The sequence below is a fragment of the Saimiri boliviensis genome, chromosome 9 (genome assembly GCF_048565385.1).
Source record: "Saimiri boliviensis isolate mSaiBol1 chromosome 9, mSaiBol1.pri, whole genome shotgun sequence".
In the NCBI taxonomy this organism is placed as follows: Eukaryota; Metazoa; Chordata; class Mammalia; order Primates; family Cebidae; genus Saimiri; species Saimiri boliviensis.
Genome location: NC_133457.1, coordinates 67,241,224 through 67,259,622, shown reverse-complemented (window position 1 = coordinate 67,259,622; position 18,399 = coordinate 67,241,224). Strand labels below are relative to the sequence as shown.

At 50.5% G+C, this 18,399-nt stretch overlaps 1 protein-coding gene and 1 long non-coding RNA gene across 3 annotated transcripts; one reads left to right on the top strand and one right to left on the bottom strand.

The window, feature by feature from the left end:
• Window positions 1-470: 470 nt before the first annotated feature.
• Window positions 471-8,535, bottom strand: LOC141585661 (uncharacterized). Of its 2 annotated transcripts, XR_012519273.1 has the most exons (4): window positions 8,352-8,535; window positions 4,518-4,605; window positions 1,826-4,151; window positions 471-638 (listed from the first exon to the last, which is right to left on the bottom strand). It is a non-coding gene; the product is annotated as an uncharacterized LOC141585661 (long non-coding RNA). The 2 variants fall into 2 exon arrangements; XR_012519272.1 differs by lacking the exon at window positions 8,352-8,535 and having other exon boundaries at window positions 4,518-8,131.
• CCK (cholecystokinin) lies at window positions 8,514-15,922 on the top strand. Its single transcript, XM_003930871.4, has 3 exons — window positions 8,514-8,683; window positions 9,740-9,955; window positions 15,510-15,922. Exons 2-3 carry the CDS (start codon window positions 9,742-9,744, stop codon window positions 15,641-15,643), a joined length of 348 nt encoding a protein of 115 aa, XP_003930920.1. The 5' UTR covers window positions 8,514-8,683; window positions 9,740-9,741; the 3' UTR covers window positions 15,644-15,922.
• The last annotated feature ends 2,477 nt before the right edge of the window (window positions 15,923-18,399 follow it).

The following is an 18,399-nucleotide window of genomic DNA, read 5'->3' as shown; positions in this document are numbered from 1 at the left end:
CTTCAGAGAGAAGCTGGAGCAGCAGGGCTGCAAAGACTCCCGGACTGCCCTTCAAATAATTCAAGGCTCACTGTTTGCTTACCCTTCCCAGGTAGAGCTATGGAGGCCTCTTCTAAACCTTCCTCAAAAGAGAGTAAGCCAGGCAGCAGGCCCGAGGACACTGGTGGCTGGTTTCCCCGGCAACTGCCATTCCTCCTTTGACTTTTCAATATTAGTTTGAAAAGCAAATGGAAGGCTCTTTCTGCAGAGAGCTCAGTCGGCTAGGAGCTGACCTTGCAGTCCTGTCATCCATTCACGAGGTGACCTTCCATTTCTGATGGCTTTTATAACCCTGGCTAAATGAAATGGTGCTAAGAACAATTCCTGTGGCTCACCGGGAGTCCACGATTCAGTCGAGGGTCAGCAAATGGCTTTTCATTCACAGCTATCCATCTTGTAAGTCCAGTCAACTAAACGGATGAGCTAACAGCCACATTTGGTGAACTTTATTGGTCACTTCTCATGTGTCCAGCACAATCTTTGCATTGGGTGAATAAATCACAGTTTCTGCTTTCCAGCATGTCAGATGGCAGGTGAGAGGTTCTTACAGATGAAGAGTTCATTTGGGAAATATTCATTGAGCAACTGGGTCCCAAGCCCTGTCATAGGAAATGAAGGTACAACATGGTCAGCTCTAACACTGAGTACATGCAGTGTTGGGAAAGCACAGTGGCTCCGTGGCTGCCCCACTCATGCCCCCCAGGGTGGCACAGTGGCTCTGTGGCTGCCCCACTCATGCCCCCTGGGATGGCGCAGTGGCTCCATGGCTGCCCCACTCATGTCCCCGGGGGTGGCACAGTGGCTCCGTGGCTGCCCCACTCATGTTCTCTGGGGCCTCGCCATCGTGCTGGTTGCAGGCCCAGCTTCCAGTCGCCAGCATCTGCAGCTCTTCTCTGAGGGCTTCCACTGGGGCCTGGACCTAGGTGGGCCACAAGTGCTAAGGAATGAATGCCCCAGGAGCTGCCCTCAGGCAGTGAGTGACCGGAGTTGAGTGTTGACACACAGGCACCCTCATGCCCTCGGGTGAGATGGCTCTGAGGCCCACTGCTCTGGCCCCTAGAGTGCCTCAAGAGGTTCACCACCACCACCACCCGCAATTCACTTGCCCATGATCTCTGTGCTTTTTCTCTTGTTCTTCTCACCCACAGCCCTCTTCTCTCCCTTGGGTGGTGGTGGAATTTGTGACCCTTGAACAAGAGGGTCCTCAAGGTCCACCCCAGATTTAGGATTCCTTTATTCCACCAACCTTATAGAAATGCCAGTGAACTAATAAACTGTCTTCCAATCTACAGAGCTGTTTTGCTCTATTGTGGGCCTAATGGTGCTGTCCCCCCATATTCATATGTTGAAACTGCTAACCAAAAAGTGAGTGACTAAGGCGAGTGTCTAAATCCCAGAAGGGGTTTATTGAGCCGGCGTTCGAGGTTGCACCTGGGAAAAGCACAAGTCACAGAAGCATCTGCAACCTGTCCTTTCCAGGAAACTCAGCACTGAAGGGGAAAGAGCAAGCAGGAGAAACGAAGGGGAGGGTGTGGGCAGTGAGGCAAAAGGCTGCCTGCTCGTGAGGCTCTGATTTGTGCCCAGCGAACCTACACACTACATAAGACAAGGCAAACATCTGAAAGGAGGGAGCACGGGGAAAAGTTGATGATGCAGCCATCTCTGGGCAGGTGGAAGAGCCATTGATCTCATCTTGTCCTTGTGCATTAATCCATTTTCATGCTACTGATAAAGACATACTGAAGACTAGGTAATTTATCCAGGAAAAGGGGCTTAATGGACTTACCTGCGGCTGGAGAGGCCTCACAATCATGGCAGCAGGCAAGGAGGAGCAAGTCACATCTTACATGGACGGCAGCAGGCAAAGAGAGAGCTTGCGTGGGGAAACTCCACCTGACAGAACCGTCAGATCTCATGAGGCTATCACAAGAACAGCATGGGAAAGCGGGAAAGACCTGTCCCCCAATTCAACTACCCCCCACTGGGTCCCTCCCACAACATGTGGGAATTCAAGATGAGATTTGGATGGGGACACAGCCAGACTGTATCATATTGTTTTATACCCGGGAAGATAAGCTTGTAAATGACATTGTCAGAATGAGATTGAACAGAACTCAGTTTTAGGAGTTAAATTCGGGTTACAGACCTAAGTCACAATTGGTGTGCACTTGTTTTGTAGGGGGCTATGTATCTTGAAGGATGGCTATGTATCTTGAAGGAGGACTATGTATCTTGAAGGGGAGATATGTATCTTGAAAGATTTAAGGGCCTGCAAGGAGTTTCCTTGTGAGCAATTTGTGAGGGTGGCCATCCAGGGAGGTGGAAGGCCTTTCACGGTTGTGGGAACTTGGATCATGTACAAAGCTGTGAAAACAGGGTTGTGTCTGTCTTTTAAGCCACCCCGTCTGTGGTGGTTTGTCAGCTCACCCTCAGTTGACAGTGACACAGTCACTGTTAGTGTCTCCTTTATGTTCCCTCCCCACAGCCATTCCCTCCTCAGCCATCTGCTTCTCTGTAGCTGTTTGTTTCAGGAAAAAGAAAGTGGGTGTTGCATGGCTCTGTCTCTGGGCTTCCCTCTCCCCTTGACATAATGAGCTTAGGGGTCCTGCGATTTCCTGAGATTTGATTTTCTTGTACAAGCCCTAAGCCCCAATGATGGCATTAGGAGGGGGACACTTTGGAAGGTGATGGCGATTAGGGTCAGATGCGGTCAGATGGGGGAGGATCCTCATGATGGGATTAATGCCTTTATAAGAAGAGACACTGAGAGCTAGCACTCTCTCTCTCTCTCTCTCTCTCTCTCTCTCTCTACCCCTCCCCGCCAACCTTCCTCTCTCTGACACGCAAGGATACAGCAAGCAGTCCATCTGTAAGCCAGGAAAAGAGCCCTTACCAGGACCCTACCATGTTGGCACCCTAATGTCAAATGTCCCAGTCTTCAGAATTGTGAAACATAAGTGTCCATTGTTTAAGGCACCAGTCCACAGTATTTGTTACAGCACCCTGAGGTGACAGTAACACAGTCACTATTGATGTCCCCTCCATGTTCCCTCTCCTGCAGCCATTCCCACCTCAGCCATCTGCTTCCTCTCCTCTACCCGAGGGTTTTCTCTGGCTCTGCGGGAGCAGGGAGGCCTACTTGGAAGTGAGGGGAAGATAACACCTGCCAGAGCAGCCCTCCACTAATGGGAAATGGGAGTTGGTGCTGCGAGCTCTCCCTCTGGGCTCAGGTAGGCTGGCTGTGAGGCATGGTCCACGAGGTATCTCAGAGAGTCCTCAGGGGACTGGGGCCACAGCAGGCATTCACTCTACTCATTACCTCAGTCTTCCCTCCTCACTTCTCCAGTGCTCCTGCTTCCCAAATACACTACCTGCACCCAGCTGCTATCTCAGGCTCTGCTTTTGTAGGAACGCAAACTGTGACAAGATGTTCTGAAGAAATTCATCATTAGGAAAAGGAAACACTTCCTAATGACAGTAGCTACTTCCCTCTTTTCAGTCAAATAATTCCAGATACTGGCAGATGATACTGACTATGTGAACATTTAAAATATTCCAGGACAAATATCAGCATGTTTAATACATGTTCAGGAGGGAAAAAAAAGACCCCCAAAATAAACCATCACATTTCTCATCATAGCAAATAGCCTCCTGCCCTCTGGTAAATGGGGGTTGCTTGTAACAAGCTTAAATTCTATGAATAATAAATCAGGAGGCTCCAGCATGTCCCTGGAAATTCCACTAAGTTTTCTACAAATACAAAATGGACATATGTCTTTGAGACAGGTCTCATGACTAAAATGTCATGTATTGAAAATATCTGTTTCAGGGACTGATCTTAGGGGATACCTCCGCAACTCTGAACAAGATCCCACTTAAATTAATTTCACCGCAATCCGAAGGGGATTTCTAGACTCCGGAGCAGTGAACAGTCCCAGTTTTCTTCTCTTTCAAATGCAGCTTCCGGATATGGTGCCCTCTGCTCTCCGTTCTCAGGATCAAGGCAGGAACCAGCTGGTGCGTCTCACTCCGTGATGGCGGATGGTGTGTGGTGGTGGGAAGGAAGAAAGGGCACCCTCTTTTCCATTCCTTTTCTGAGACAAGAGGATGGACTTGGGAGAAAAGTTAATGACCGTCTCACACCGGATGAAACACAAAACAACCTCCAAACAGGCTGAGCTCCCATACACTTCCTTTCTCTCTACTTGGACTGAAAAGCAAAACCATTTCTCCATAACGTACGTAATAGCAAGATCTACACAGCAGAGAGCCTAATGGGGTGTCCTCCAGCAGTGGTTTGTGTCCATTCATTTGGGGGTCCCTGCTTCGTCCTCCCCAGAGCCTCCCCCTACTCTGCTTTTCTTGAAAACATGTGTGCCCATCCATCACCATCCATGCCTGCCGTGCGCTTTCACATTGTCTGTCTCCTCTGCTAGAATGGAAGCAGCACAACCACAGGGAGTTTGTCTCTTGCCCACCTTTGAATCCCCGCAGTTCCTGAAAGACGGCTGGCATCTTTGGTGGGATTTGACTGGAAGTGTACAGACTTGAGGGCATGTCATTTATCTGGAAGAGGAAGAAGAAATGAGACAAATAAGACGAAGAAGGAAGAAAAACCAGCTAAAGAGATGTTATCAGCTGGGGCTCGGTGGCTCACACTGGTAATCCCAACACTTCGGGAGACGGAGGAGGGAGGATCACTTGAGCCTAGGAATTTGAGATCAGCCTGGGCAACATATGAGGCCCTATCTCTATTTAAAAAACCCCCCAAAATATTAGCAGAGCATGATGGGGTGCACCTGTGATCCCAGCTGCTAGGGAGGCTGAGGTGGAATGATTGTTTAAGCCAGGAGATTAGGTTTGTGCCACTGCACACCAGCCTGGGTGACAGAGTGAGACCCTGTCGAGAGATAGACAGAGAGAGAGAGAGAGAGAGAGAGAGAGAGAGAGAGAGAGAGAGCTATTATCAAGTTCACTGCTACAGGCAAAGGACCTTTGAGAAGTTTTTAGAAGCTTCCAGAATAGTTCATACAGAGAGACTGGGGTTCCCATTCCCCACTGACTGAAGATTGTCTTCTGCAGAGTTACACCCATGCTTCCAGGCTGAACCTCTGCAGGGCTGAACTTTGAAGGAGCTAAGCAGAGAAGGGTGCTTTGGAAGCCCGAAGTGGGAGTGCTGTCTGCTGAAAACTGTCTGGCCTGGCTGTGCTGCAGCTGGAGCCAGAAGCAGAGCGTGCAGCCATGTTGAAGAGCACCGAAGGCGTCTGCCTCAGGACGCATCAAGCCCATTTTATTTAGTGAACAAGTGGATAATCTCTAATGCAGATATGCACCTGGGTTATAGGAACAGTGTCGGCTCCAGGCCCAACTTGCTTAAGGACGATAGAATAATCAGTACCCGCTGCCCCTGTACGAAGGGAAAGGCATGACTACAGCCAAGGAGCTCAGATCCCTTATGCCTTTTCATTTCCCTAGCAGCAATTCTATCACACATTCCTGCTCAGCATTTCCACTCCTGAGAGGCAAGCGGCTACAACTTCACTGTAAGTGAGAAAGTCCCGCTGCACACGCTCTTCTTCAGCTTCTGATGGTTCTTGTCACCTGGGCTCTGCACTGGCGTTTCCACGCGGGCCTCTTGGCCCACGAGGCTGGTTGTGTGCCAGCTCCTTTTCCTCCACCCACTCCTTCACACTGTCACTCCTCAGGGGTCTGTCTAGAGGCAGCTTGCCACCCATTGCCAGCTGCCTTCCTCGACTCTCCCTCTAACTCCCAGGCTGGCAGCCACCACCCACATGCCAGACTCTGGGCCCACCCCTCCAGTGTCCTGCTGCTCAAGACAAAAGCTCCCAACCTCCTCCTGAACTGTCAATGCACAGACGATCAACCAATCCCATCCTGGGCTCGTTACCCATTCCATGGCCACACTCCAATCCTGCTTTGCCTTCTGAATTCCCTGTCTTGGGTAATACTCCACCACTCACCCTTATCTCCCAGCCGGGAAACTCAAGGTCAGCCTCAGTCACCAAGTCCCCGTTCCCTCTACCAGTTTCCTGAGCAGCAAGAGATTATTCCCTGGGAGGCTGGAATTTTTCTTCTTTTCTTTACGTTTGTCTTCTGAATGTTCTCTGATGATCACTTATTACTTGCATAATATTTATCATGTTTCCTAATAATGAATAGGTTTCATCATGGCTTATTATCCTAAACACCAGCCTACCTTGCTTGGTCCTGCTTGTCCAGCCCTGAGGCCCTCCCCTCCCAATTCCCCTGCTCTTGGGACAGCTTCCATATGGCCACCTAGCACCCCCCTCACCAACATATTTCTCCAAGATTACCTCCTACCATCTCCACTCCATAGTCCCTAAATATCAGAACCATGGGGAGGTGTTTGTCCACTTACTTTCTTCAGCTCCCCTATTATATTGTCAGCTCTGTTTATACTGAATCCCCGGGACCTGGCACAAAGTAAGTGTTGAATAAAATGGACCAAGGGCCAGGAGTCAAGTAAATGGCATGAGGTAGGGAAGTTCTGTAGAAATGGTCTCAAAGTGTGCTTGGTGGACTAGCATCTTCAACATGGCCTGGGAATTTGCTAGAAATGTGGATTCTTGGCGGGACGCAGTGGCTCATGCTTGTAATCCCAGCACTTTGGGAGGCCAAGGCAGGTGGATCACCTGAAGTCAGAAGTTCGAGACCAACCTGGCCAACATGGTGAAACCCCATCTCTACTAAAAATGTAAAAATTAGCTGGGCATGGCAGTGCAGGCCTGTAATTCCAGCTGCTTGGGAGGCTGAGGCAGGAGAATTGCTTGAACCCAGGAGGCAGAGATTGCAATGAGCCAAGAGTACACCACCGTACTGCAGCCTGGGCAACGGAGTGAGTCTCTGTCTCAAAAAAAAAAAAAAAAAAAAAAAAAAAAGAAAGAAAGAAAGAAAGAAAAAGAAAGAAAGAAAGAAAAAACGGATTTGGGGGCCCTTCCTCAGACCTACTGAATTAGAAGCGCTGGGAAGATTTCGATAATAAGATTTTGTTTCCAGATACGTCTTGCCACAGTCATAAATAAGACTAGTGTTTCCAACTGAACTACACAAACCTTAGCATGTTCGTGGGGAAGCCACAAGAAGCATTTAATCAGCTCTTTCAAACATGTTGCCCATAGGTTGCAGAAACGCAGCTGCGTCTCAGGATTAGAAAGTGGAGCAGCGTCTCCGGGCCACACCTCTCCCTCCCCTCGCCCACTCGACCCCCACCCCACCGTTGCCACAGCCCCACAGTTCCCCATTCCAGAGGGAATTCCAGGGCAGAATACAGATTCCTATTTTAAAAGAAGCGCCTCTAAATCTTTCTCCTTGCATCTAAGACGACGGGGGAAAGACAAGGTCAGGAGTGGAGGTTCCAGGGTTCAGGGATGCCTGGCGATCTCCAGGTCCCAGGCTGGGCGGCCTGGGCGCACGGAGAGGCGGGCGAGGGGCGCGTGATGGAGCCTTCCTTGCCAAGGCGCTGCTCGTCCTGGCACCTCGGTTTGTGCAATGGGGTTGGCAGTGTCTTTGCAGGGACGCGGCGAACTCGAGCACCGGCAAGCCGACTCGAACTCAAAGGGCTTCAGGGTGTAGACAACCGAAGGGCTCCGGGTCGGCCAGCTCCGGAGCCGGGAGAGAGGGAAGGGCGCACGGCAGCCTCGGGGCCTCCCTTCTCTCCACCTGGCAGGAGAGTGACGAGGGGCGAGGGCCTCATCTGCAGAGTGCTCAGCTGAGTTCTGGGGGTCCTGGCCCGGCTGTGAGCGCGTGGGGCCTCCGGAAGCGGGGACGGGATGCCGTGGTCTCCCTGAGCTCGCCGGCGTGCGGAGGGCAAGCTCCCAGGACTCCGGCCCGGGAAGGAAACACGTCCCTTTCCCAACCGGATTCCTCCGAGCAGAGCCAGATGCTGTCACCCCCATTTTACAACTGGGTAAAGAGAAGCCCCGGACGCCACAGCCAGCCGGGCCGGAGCCCTTTCGCTGACCCGGGTCAGTGGCCCTGGGGAGCCTGGAGAACTGCGAGGGCTTTTAACCTGGCTGAGAAGAAGGTGAAGACCCCAGGCCCCCTCTCTCCCGCGAAGGAGCGCACACAGGTGTGAAGTCCCGCGCCTCGGACGCTCCGGGGTGGGGGCCGCCCCTCCCTCTCGGAATCGCGCCTTGCGGACGCTCAGCCTGGCCCCAGGTCCGCCCCCTCCCGCCCCCAGGTCTCCTTTCTGGCCCCTCCGGTCCCCAAAGCGAACCAAACTCGCGGCAGCTTCTCCATCCCGGAGGAGACGCCGGACTCCAGATTCCCACCTCCGAAAGCCCCGCCCTGGAACGCGCAGCGGGGCGGCTGCAGGGAAGGGTCGGGGTGAAGCTCCTCGGACCGAGGGGGCGCCGACACGGGCTGGGAGGGGTTAACCGCACCCCGTTAGACCATCTCCCCTCCCCCCGGAGCCACCTCCAGCCGCCGCCTCTGCGCGCGTGTGGCCACCCGTCTACGTCAGCACTGGGGAGACACGGGACTGGCCGCCCGCGCCTGGCGGGGCTATTTAAGAGGCAGCGCCCGCCCGTTTGCCCTGAACTTGGCTCGGCGGCCGGGCTGCTCCGGTGGGAAACACCAGGCCAGCTGCGCCCCGATCCGGAAGGTAGGTCCCTCGGTTCGTCGGCGGGGGTGCCCAGCGTCCTGTGTCTGAAGGGTGCTGTTTCAGCTGCGCGCCGGTTTCCATCTGGCTTTTCTGTTTTCTGCGTTTTCCCTCCGAGAGCTCCAGAGACATTTCTTAAAGTCAGAAATCAGGGCTCTGGATCTAAAAGTGAGCTCTGGGAGCGCAGAGGGGCTTCAGAGCCGTTCACGCGCCCGCATCGGTCTATTGCAAGGAAGCGACGAACTGTCCATTTGCTGGGATTCGCACGCAGACTGATACTTGCCGTCTGTTAACACAGCGGTGCGGGGGACTTTGCAGTCTTTTCCAGTAAAATATCAGAGAGTTGTAAGACGTAAATTCATTTTCTAAATACTGCAGAAAATTTCGGGGCTTTCCGGATGGAAACTTGCGGGTGTTTTATCCGCCAGCATTCTAAAATGTAGCGGGGCTTTGGAAGCCTGAGTGCTGGGCACACACTTGTGATTTTAAAACCTGTCTATGTTTTGCGTAGTGGTTTTCTGCCATTTCCCACGTACACTGTGAGGAACTTTATAAATACGGGTTTTATTTCTTGCTCCCACATTTTAAACTGTACTGCTCTTTCTCACCACTTGCTGCATTTCCATGCCGAAAGCCTGTGAGCCATCTGGAGAGACGCTTCCTTTCGCCAGTGTTCTCAATTCTCCCACGGAGTCTTTAGGATATTTTTTTTCACACTATTTTTAATCTCTTGGGGTTTTATTTTTCGTCTTCCAGTTAGAAGACAGGCACTCTACAAACACTTCCTCAAACTTTAGAGAAGCAGAAAACATTCCTTCTGCTGAACACGGCAGAAAACAGGGTCTCTGGATGCGGAGTTCCCAAAGACCAGCCAGGTGCGCCCGGGCGCGCGCGCTGCGGCTGGGGTCCGCGTTTGGCTAGCCCGCGTGCTTGCGTCGGCCTAGCGGGCCAGGAGAGCCTGTGTTTGTCCTGAGCCGGCTTCTGGGTGCCCGGCCGCCGCAGGAGCTCTCGGACGGCCAGGCTTTCCGTTAACACCCCACCCCCCTTTGCTCCCTGCAGCCATGAATCGCGGAGTGGGCCTGTGCCTGCTGATGGCGGTCCTGGCTGCTGGCGCCCTGACGCAGCCGGTGCCTCCCGGAGAACCCGCGGGCTCTGGGCTGCAACGGGCAGAGGAGGCGCCCCGAAGGCAGCTGAGGGCAGTGCAGAGAACCGACGGCGAGTCCCGAGCGCACCTGGGCGCGCTGCTGGCAAGATACATCCAGCAGGCCCGGAAGGGTAAGAATGCGCCTCCCCATCCCTCACCTCTGCCCTCCTTCCCAGGCTCCATGCGGACCCTCTTCAGTGCCGGCCTGATGGAAGTAACCTCTCTGGGTTGGCACCAAGCAACGTGGTTTCTGGCCGTCCTTTGTAGCAATCTGAGAAGGGGTACGGAGGACTTAACTTATTAAGTAAGGGGGACCTTCTTTAAAAGCTTTCTTTGAACTAATTTTTAGTACAGTGTTGCTGATTAAATTCAACACAATTTTACCAAGCCAGTAAAAGATAATTATTGAACCTGAGGAGAGGGTTCCCAGATACACTAAAAGCCCTCTACTGAAAACGCAAAGGACCTGGGAGCCACCCAGATACCAACCCTTGGAAATCTTCTAGCAGGAAGGGGTCAGTGCTGAGAATGCCTGAGGTCTGGCTACAACCGTTTTTTAAAAAGCAATGACAATGTGTCCATTTCCACCAAAGCATGTCACAGAAGGAAAGAACCAGCAGCAGTTTTGTGTTCTCCTTGCAGTGACTTACAGATGATTACCCAACAAGAGCTGTATTTGTTTTTCCTTTAGTGTTACAGAGATGGTCTCAGTTGTAGCAAGAGCGGAGCAAGTCGGTTTTCTCAGTATCAAAACCTTTCTCCAGGAAAAAGGTGATTCAGGAGCTCACTAGCTGAGTGGCACACAGGCAGTCCTGACCTGAGGAGAGCTTTCCCCTAAGCTTCCTGCAATTCTTTGTGTGATTCAGAGGGAGGCCCTCTTGTGACCCATAGGAATCATGCTTTGGATTGGGGCAGCTTTTTTCTCCAACTTTATCCTCAGTGACAATAATGATGGACACTGTCTGTGGAACAGTGTGCTGAACAGTACAAACACAGACGGACGTTAGAAGAATTCAGCAGGCCAGGCACAGTGGCTCACGCCTGTCATCCCAGCACTTTGGGAGGCTGAAGCAGGTGGATCACCTGAGGTCAGGAGTTCAAGACCAGCCTGACCAACATGGTGAAACCCCATCTCTACTAGAAATACAAAATTAGCTGGGCATGGTAGCGCATGCTTGTACTTCCAGCTATATGGGAGGCTGAGGCAGGAGAATTGCTTGAACCCAGGAGGTGGAGGTTGCAGTAAGCCGAAATTGCACCATTACACTCCAGCCTGGGCAACAAGAGTGAAACTCCTTCTCAAAAAAAAAAAAAAAAAAAGAATTCAGTAAACATTGCTGGAAGGGATGTGGGAGGTGTGTTGCCTTTTCCACTAAGCTCTCTTACCCAACTTGTGTGCCAGGGCCTGGATTTGAACCTTAACCCCTGGCTTGGCCAGAGAGGGATAAGATGAAGAGCTTGGCTCTGCAGAGTTGTCCTGTGGATTCGCATGAAGGGAAGACGGAAACTCTTTGACCAGAGGGCTTCGGGAGGGAGGAACGAACAAATCAGTGATTGATTGTGTTTCTTCCTATCTTTGGGAAATCGCCCCAGCCACCACCTTCTGTTTCGCTTTCCTGCTAATTAAATTGAAAAAGATGAGAATACTAATCAGGTGGAGAAAGTCTGGAAGCTTTTGGGCTTCTGCTGATCCTCTGCCTAAAAATAATTTAGTATCTGTCACCAGACACGGGCTGAATTTCAGAACAGTCTGAAATATCCTAGGCTTTTCATTGATCTGTGGATCTGGAACTCTCCTCGCCCCAATGTAGGAAAGACCCTGTTTTTCTTCTACATGGGCTGAGGATATCTGCAAAAAGGCCTGAAATGTGTCAAATTGTCTCTTGGTTCCAAAATTGTTCTAGTTAAAAAAAAAAAAAAAAAAAGCTTATTACCAAATTATTTTCTAGAACCAACACTAGACAATGGCTCTTAGAGCATACATCTTAGCTGGAAAGTTCCTTCTAGTCCCTCTTCTCAGCCCCCCTCTCCCTTTGCCTTCAGCCGATCGTGCCAAGCAAACCCAGGAGGGAACAGCAATCACTTGGAAATTTAGATGCCAATACCCAGGATCAATGCTAGCTGAAAAACAACCAGACTCTTCTACGTGACAAACACAAGCTGGGAATAAATACTTACGCATATAGATGCTGCACAGCTTCTTTGAGTATTTTACATATTTTGAAATCATATCAGATTTTTGCTCCACTGTGAATGTATTAGGCTTAAAAGTTCTAAACAAGACAATGCATTCTTTGAGCAGTGCCTAAGAGTTTATCATTAGGAAATGTCTGCAGTGCTTTCAATGGCCCAGGAAGAAACAATTCTGTTGGAGGGCAGTGGGTAAAGCCACTGAGAGGCACTGAGTGTACACCTGCCCCGTGCCCAGCAGAGCTTCAGCGCTATGTTTACACTGCCTCTCACAGTACAACAGTCCTGCACAGTGAGTATGCTGTAGGCATTCTGCTGGTGTGGAAGCTGGGGCTCTAGAAGCCTGGGTACCCTGCACGTGGTTGCACATCTATGCAACAGCAGGGCTGAGACTATCCAGTCCTGCTCCCCCCAGGAGGGCCTGGAAGCCCTCTGTGCTGCCTATCCCACATTTTAAAGTGTAAAAGAGCTAAGCCCTTCAGTTGTAGCAAGAGCTGAGCAAGTTACTGTTTTCTCAGCACCAAAGCCTTTCTCCAGGAATAAGGTGGTTCAGCAGCTCACTAGCTGAGTGGCACGCAGGCAGTCCTGCCCTGAGGCTGGCTTTCCCCTAAGCTTCCTGCAATTCTTCGTGTGATTCAGAGGGAGGCTCACTCATGTCTTGTGGCCCAGAAGGATCAGGCTTGGATCAATTCTATACCTCAGATGCAAACCCCTACTCTGTGTCAGCACTGGGAAAGTGAGTGAGGACCCTGGTAAATACACATGAGGTGAGAACAGAACTGTGTGTGGAATGGGGAAGTCGGGGTACAAGAGAAATACAGTTTCCACGGCCGAACTCGGTGCCCCCACCATTAACTAGGCTGCTTGCTCACATTGAAGCTGTCACTTGGCTTCCATTAGATCGAAATGTGGGTAGTGCCCAGGCCTTAGAGTGGGCACTCATCATCACAGCAGGCGGGTGGATAGGTCATATTTCCAGGTGACTGTGTACAGGTAACTGGGTCTGTGGGTTTTGCTGAATTCAGGGACTCATCTTTCACCTGAATGATGAACAATTAAATAGCAGGGGCTGTTTTTCTTCCATAGGCTGAGGATATCTGCAGAAAGGCCTGAAATGGGCTGACTTGACGCTTGGTTCCAAAACTGGGAAGCGTTGGGGTTGGGGAAAGGCAGGATGGGGGCATCATCCTGCGTTGTTTCTGTTTTAAATTCGATTTGCTTAGTTTTATTACCCAGGTTAACTGCCTTTGCATTTTCATTTATGAATACATAAGCCACAGTCTCACTCCACTCAGCCTCGGGGCAAGAGCTGGCAAGGGCAGCCTCATGCAGAAGGGACACAGGCCAGCGTCACAGGAGGTGGGGACACAGTGGGAGCTCTTGAGTGGGCCTCCACTCCTCTACCCTTGAATTGACCTGGGCTTTGTCCACTGCGGTTTCTGAAGGGCCTCTCCTAAGCCTGAGCTTGCACAGGAGAAGGTGTTCTGCTGATGTCAGTGCCCAGGGGGCTACTGTCTGTGAACTTTGAGCTAGGACTATGTCTCCTGCCGCCAAAGAAACTGCCTCTTCATGTCCCTGCTCACTCAGTGTGAGCTCTACAAAAGGATCACACTGTTCTGAAGACTTAACTTCTATCCCAAAGGGCCAATCCAGATTCAGTTATTGTATTTTGGTCAAAATTGCTGATTTAAATCACCTCTGTTACCACCTCTCTCCTTCCCTTCTTTGAGTATTACTGAGCTGCCAAGATTTTAATCCAACAGTCTTTTTCTGAATATCATTTTTAAATGATATTGATTTATCATTAAAAATAAAACAATCATCTTTTCAAAGTACTTATTGATAAATGACAAAAAATTTTCTGAATAAAACTTTCAAATTCACATTATTAAACAGTATTTATATAGTAAAGGGACTTTATTTTATTTTATTTGTTTATTTTGACACAGAGCCTTGCTCTGTCACCCAGGCTGGAGTGCAGTGGTGCGATCTCAGCTCACTGCCACCTCTGCCTCCCTAATTCAAGCAATTCTCTGTCTCAGCCTCTCAAGTAGCTGGGATTACAGGTGCCTTCCACCGGGCTTGGCTAATTTTTTTTGTATTTTTAGAAGAGACGGGGTTTCATTGTCTTGGCCAGACTTGTCTTGAACTCCTGACCTCGTGATTCACCTGCCTCGGCCTCCCAAAGTGCTGGGATTACAGGCTTGAGCCACTGCACCCAGCCTATTTTTTATTTATTATTACACTTTAAGGTCTGGGATACAGGTGCAGAATGTGTAGGTTTGTTACTTAGGTACACACGTGCCATAGTGGTTTGCTGCACCCATCAACCCATCATCTACATTAGGTATTTCTCCTAATGCTATCCCTCCCCTAGTCCCCCACCCCCTGCTGTCCCTCCCCTAGTCCCCCACCCATTGCTATCCCTCCTCTAGTCCCCTACCGCCTGCTCTCCCTCCCCTAGACCCCCACTCCCTGCTGTCCCTCCCCTAGTCCCCCACCCATTGCTATCCCTCCCCTAGTCCCCACTCCCCAATAGGCCCCAGTGTGTGATGTTTCCCTCCCTGTGTCCATGTGTTCTCATTGTTGAACTCCCAATTATGAGTGAGAACATGCAGTGTTTGGTTTTCTGTTCCTGTGTTAGTTTGCTGAGAATGATGGTTTCCAGCTTCATCCACATCCCTGCAAAGGACATGAACTCATCCTTTTTTTATGGCTGCATAGTATTCCATGGTGTGTATATGTGCCACATTTTCTTTATCTAGTCCATCCTTGATGGGTATTTGGGTTGGTTCCAAGTCTTTGCTATTGTGAAGAGTGCTGCAATAAATATGTGTGTACATGTGTCTTTATAGCAGGATGATTTATACTCCTTTGGGTGTGTACCCAGTAATGGGATTGCTGGGTCAAATGGTATTTCTGGTTCTAGATCCTTGAGGAATCGTAATACTGTCTTCCACAATGGCTGAACTAGTTTACACTCCCACCAACGATTTATTTTAACCATTTCAGCATCTATTGTTAATTGTGCTACCTTAATAACAAGAGCTCTCCAGGAGTCAGGTATGCTGATGGACATTAAGGGGTGAATTTAGGAACATAAGTACTGGGAAATCTTTGCTTGGTTTCAGCAGAGGCCATCTACAGGAGGAAACACCCATCCACAAAACGGAAGGAAAGGCAGGGAGAATCAGGAAAATCTAGGCAAGTCCCTAGCCTGCAAGGCTGGAGAAAATGAGTCCATCTAATACTTGCAGAACGCAGAGCACACCCCGAACTTGTCAACAGTGTCCTCTCTGCAGTTACCCAGACCCAGGTCCTTCTCCCTCCTCAGAGTTGGGTCCATCAATTTCACTACTTTGATAGCTCTTTGATATCTTCAAAGTGGGTGTCTATTAAATTGTGTCTGGCTTTTTCCATTGCTGTCCTTCACAAATTGAACTAGAGATGCTCTTGGACTAATGTCCCTGTCTGCTTCCTCCCTGCCCCTTGCAGCTCCTTCTGGACGAACGCCCGTCATTAAGAACCTGCAGAACCTGGACCCCAGCCACAGGATAAGTGACCGGGACTACATGGGCTGGATGGATTTTGGCCGGCGCAGTGCCGAGGAGTATGAGTACCCCTCCTAGATGACCCAGCCTCCATCAGCCCAATGGGAAGCAACCTCTCACCCCAGAAGAGGCAGAATAAGAAAACATTCCCACTCATAACTCATTGTCTGTGGAGTCTGGCATCATGTGTATCTATTTATTAAGCTCTCAATGTGAAAAATGTGTCTGTAAGATTGTCCAGTGCAGCCACACACCTCAGCAGAATTGTGCAAATGGAAGACGAAATGTTTTCTTCACCTGTGACTCCTGGTCTGAAAATGTTGTTACTCTATTAAAGCGATTTCATTCTGCCCTGTCCTTCCTTGCATCTACTGAGCATAAAGGGCTCCATTTGGTCCTCAGAACATGCAAGGAGGGAAGCCTGACAGATGCTACCTCAGGACAAATCCTTGTAGTGGATGTCCCCAGAAACGGCTTGGGAAATGCAGCTCAGGCCTGGAGCTGACTTTGCTGCAGGCCAGGTGGATAGTGAAAGGGCCATCTTTAGGCAGCTCCAGATCCCAGGCCTGGCCACACTGGCCCCCGATCTGTTTGCCAGTCCTACTCCCACCAGGGCTTCCTTGGGGTTCTCTTGGCCTTTAAACAAGTCACACGCAGTAGCTGGCAGTGGTTGGGTACGTTTGATCCCCCATGGCTCTGCGGCACAGAGGTTATCATCCTTCCTTTACAGACGAGGAAGCGGGCTCTCAGGAGTGAAGGTGGCTGACCCATAGGCCCCTTCACTTCTGCTTCACTTCAGTGCTAATGAGATTCAGACGGGAGGGCGTAAGTTCCTAGGCTGGCAGGCCCTTCATCACTGCAGCACATCTCCAGCTGAGTGCACAGGAATCAACCCTCGGGGAATCTGTTAAACTGCACATTCTGATTCAGCAAGTCTGGGCGGGAGCCTGAGCAAGCTCCCAGGTGACATCAGGGCTGCTGGTTGCGGAGAACGGCCTGTAATTGCTTTTCCTTGAGCCCCGCTGCATGTTGGCGTTAGTGGGACTCCAAAATGCTGGGGAGATGCTGGTAGTTAGAACAGAAGCCTATCTGTCTGTGGGTTCTCTGCAGGAATCAGCGAGGGGGGACTGGTTCAAAGCGACCCCCAGGGAAGAACCAGTACCCGCCACCCACAGTGCAGCCTTCCTGCGCCTCCTGCTGAGGCCTCCGGGACCCTCCCATCCTTGTCCAGCAGAGGCCCCGGGTGCCCAGGGCAGCAGAACCTGGCAGCCCCAAGGGAAAGATGTGGAAAACAGTATGGCAAATCTAAAACCTTCCCCAGCCCAGCACCACCCACTGCTGGCACTCAGAGCCACCCTTTTAGTGTTGGGGACAGGACACTGGGAGGGAGCCCCAGGAAGACTTGGTCAGTACAATTCTTTCAGCTGAGCTGAAGCTGGGATTCAGTGTAAAACTTACTCCAAATACGGGACACCATGTTAGTCCCTCCTGAGGTAGGTCTCATTCAGTCCCTGCAATTGTTCTCCAAGACTGAAGGCTGCCCCATAGCTTAGGCATCCAAGCCCCATTCAGTCCAAAATACCCAGATGCCTCTCCCCTTGCAAAAATCACTAGTTGTATGGGTGTGTAGGGGTTATGTGCCCTTGTGTGTGTGTGTGTTGTGTGTGTGTGTACTGTTTGTTTATTGGGGATGGAGGATGAATGAACGACTTGGAATTTAATATCGAATCAGCAGTGGGAAGTGGATGGTGAAAGTCTGATCTAAATTACTGATTTATGAATCATCAAGGAAGTGGGTGTTAAAATATCATTTTCAAAGGTAAAGTCATGACTCATACAACACAAAATGAACATATGTCAAAGGTATCATTTAACTCTTCAATTACTAAAGGAACCAGTAAGATGCCACAATCATTTCAAAGCAGAGTCTGAAGGAGAGACATGTATAGGTAGCCAGGAATGCCAACAGAGAGGAAACGGGTTCACTTCCACAGGTCAGGAAAACGCACTGTCTGGGATGATCTGTTATTAGTTGTGTCATTAGAGGACAATCTTCACTTACGTTTCTTTAAGTTTTGTTTTGTTTTGTTTTTGAGGCAGGGTCTCTGTTGCCCAGGCTAGAGTACAGTGGCACAGTCACAGCTCACTGCAACTTCGGCCTCCCAGGCTCAAGTGATCCTCCCACTGCGGCCTCCCAAGTAGCTGACACTACAGGTGTGTGCACCACTCCCAGCTAATTTTTGTACTTTTTAGAGAGACGGGGTTTTGCCATGTTGTTCAGGCTGGTCTCAGACTCCTGAGCTCAAGCAATCCACCCACCTTGGCCTTGCAGAGTGCTGGAATTATAGGCGTGAGTCACCGCACTTACATTTTGATAAGCAGGAATTGTTGGCATTTCTCTTAGTTTTCCAGGGATTATAAATCACCGAGTCAAAGACACAGACCCCAGCCCCATCAGATGACTGCCCAGCGTTCCACTGAAAGGACACCCAGTCATCCCCTTTGCCCACTTCCAAGCCTTTCACAGCTTTTTCTAATCGAGAAAAGGGAAAGGAGAGAACGACCCCGGCCTCCCCTTGCGTGCTGTTCAGTTTCACAAGCATCCGCCCAGGAAACAGTCCCATTCCTGTGAGCGACTCATGATTCCACTCCTCCAAGAGGAAACAGGAGAGCTCGGGGAGGTTAAGTGGCTTGCAGGTTCACATGCTGCCCACGAGTGGCAGTGCCAAGATGGAAGCAGCTGGCTCTGGAACTTCTCTATGAAAGGACTTAGAGCCACCATCTGGCAGAGAAGGGCCTCCGAGCCGTGTCTGGAAGCCGCACCTATACAATGA

Excerpts from the sequence above, each read along its gene's own strand:
- CCK (XM_003930871.4), top strand. The coding sequence starts at position 9,742 with ATGAATCGCGGAGTGGGCCTGTGCCTGCTGATGGCGGTCCTGGCTGCT. Across the intron at positions 9,956-15,509 it reads CATCCAGCAGGCCCGGAAGG|CTCCTTCTGGACGAACGCCC; the intron begins GTAAGAATGCGC and ends TGCCCCTTGCAG.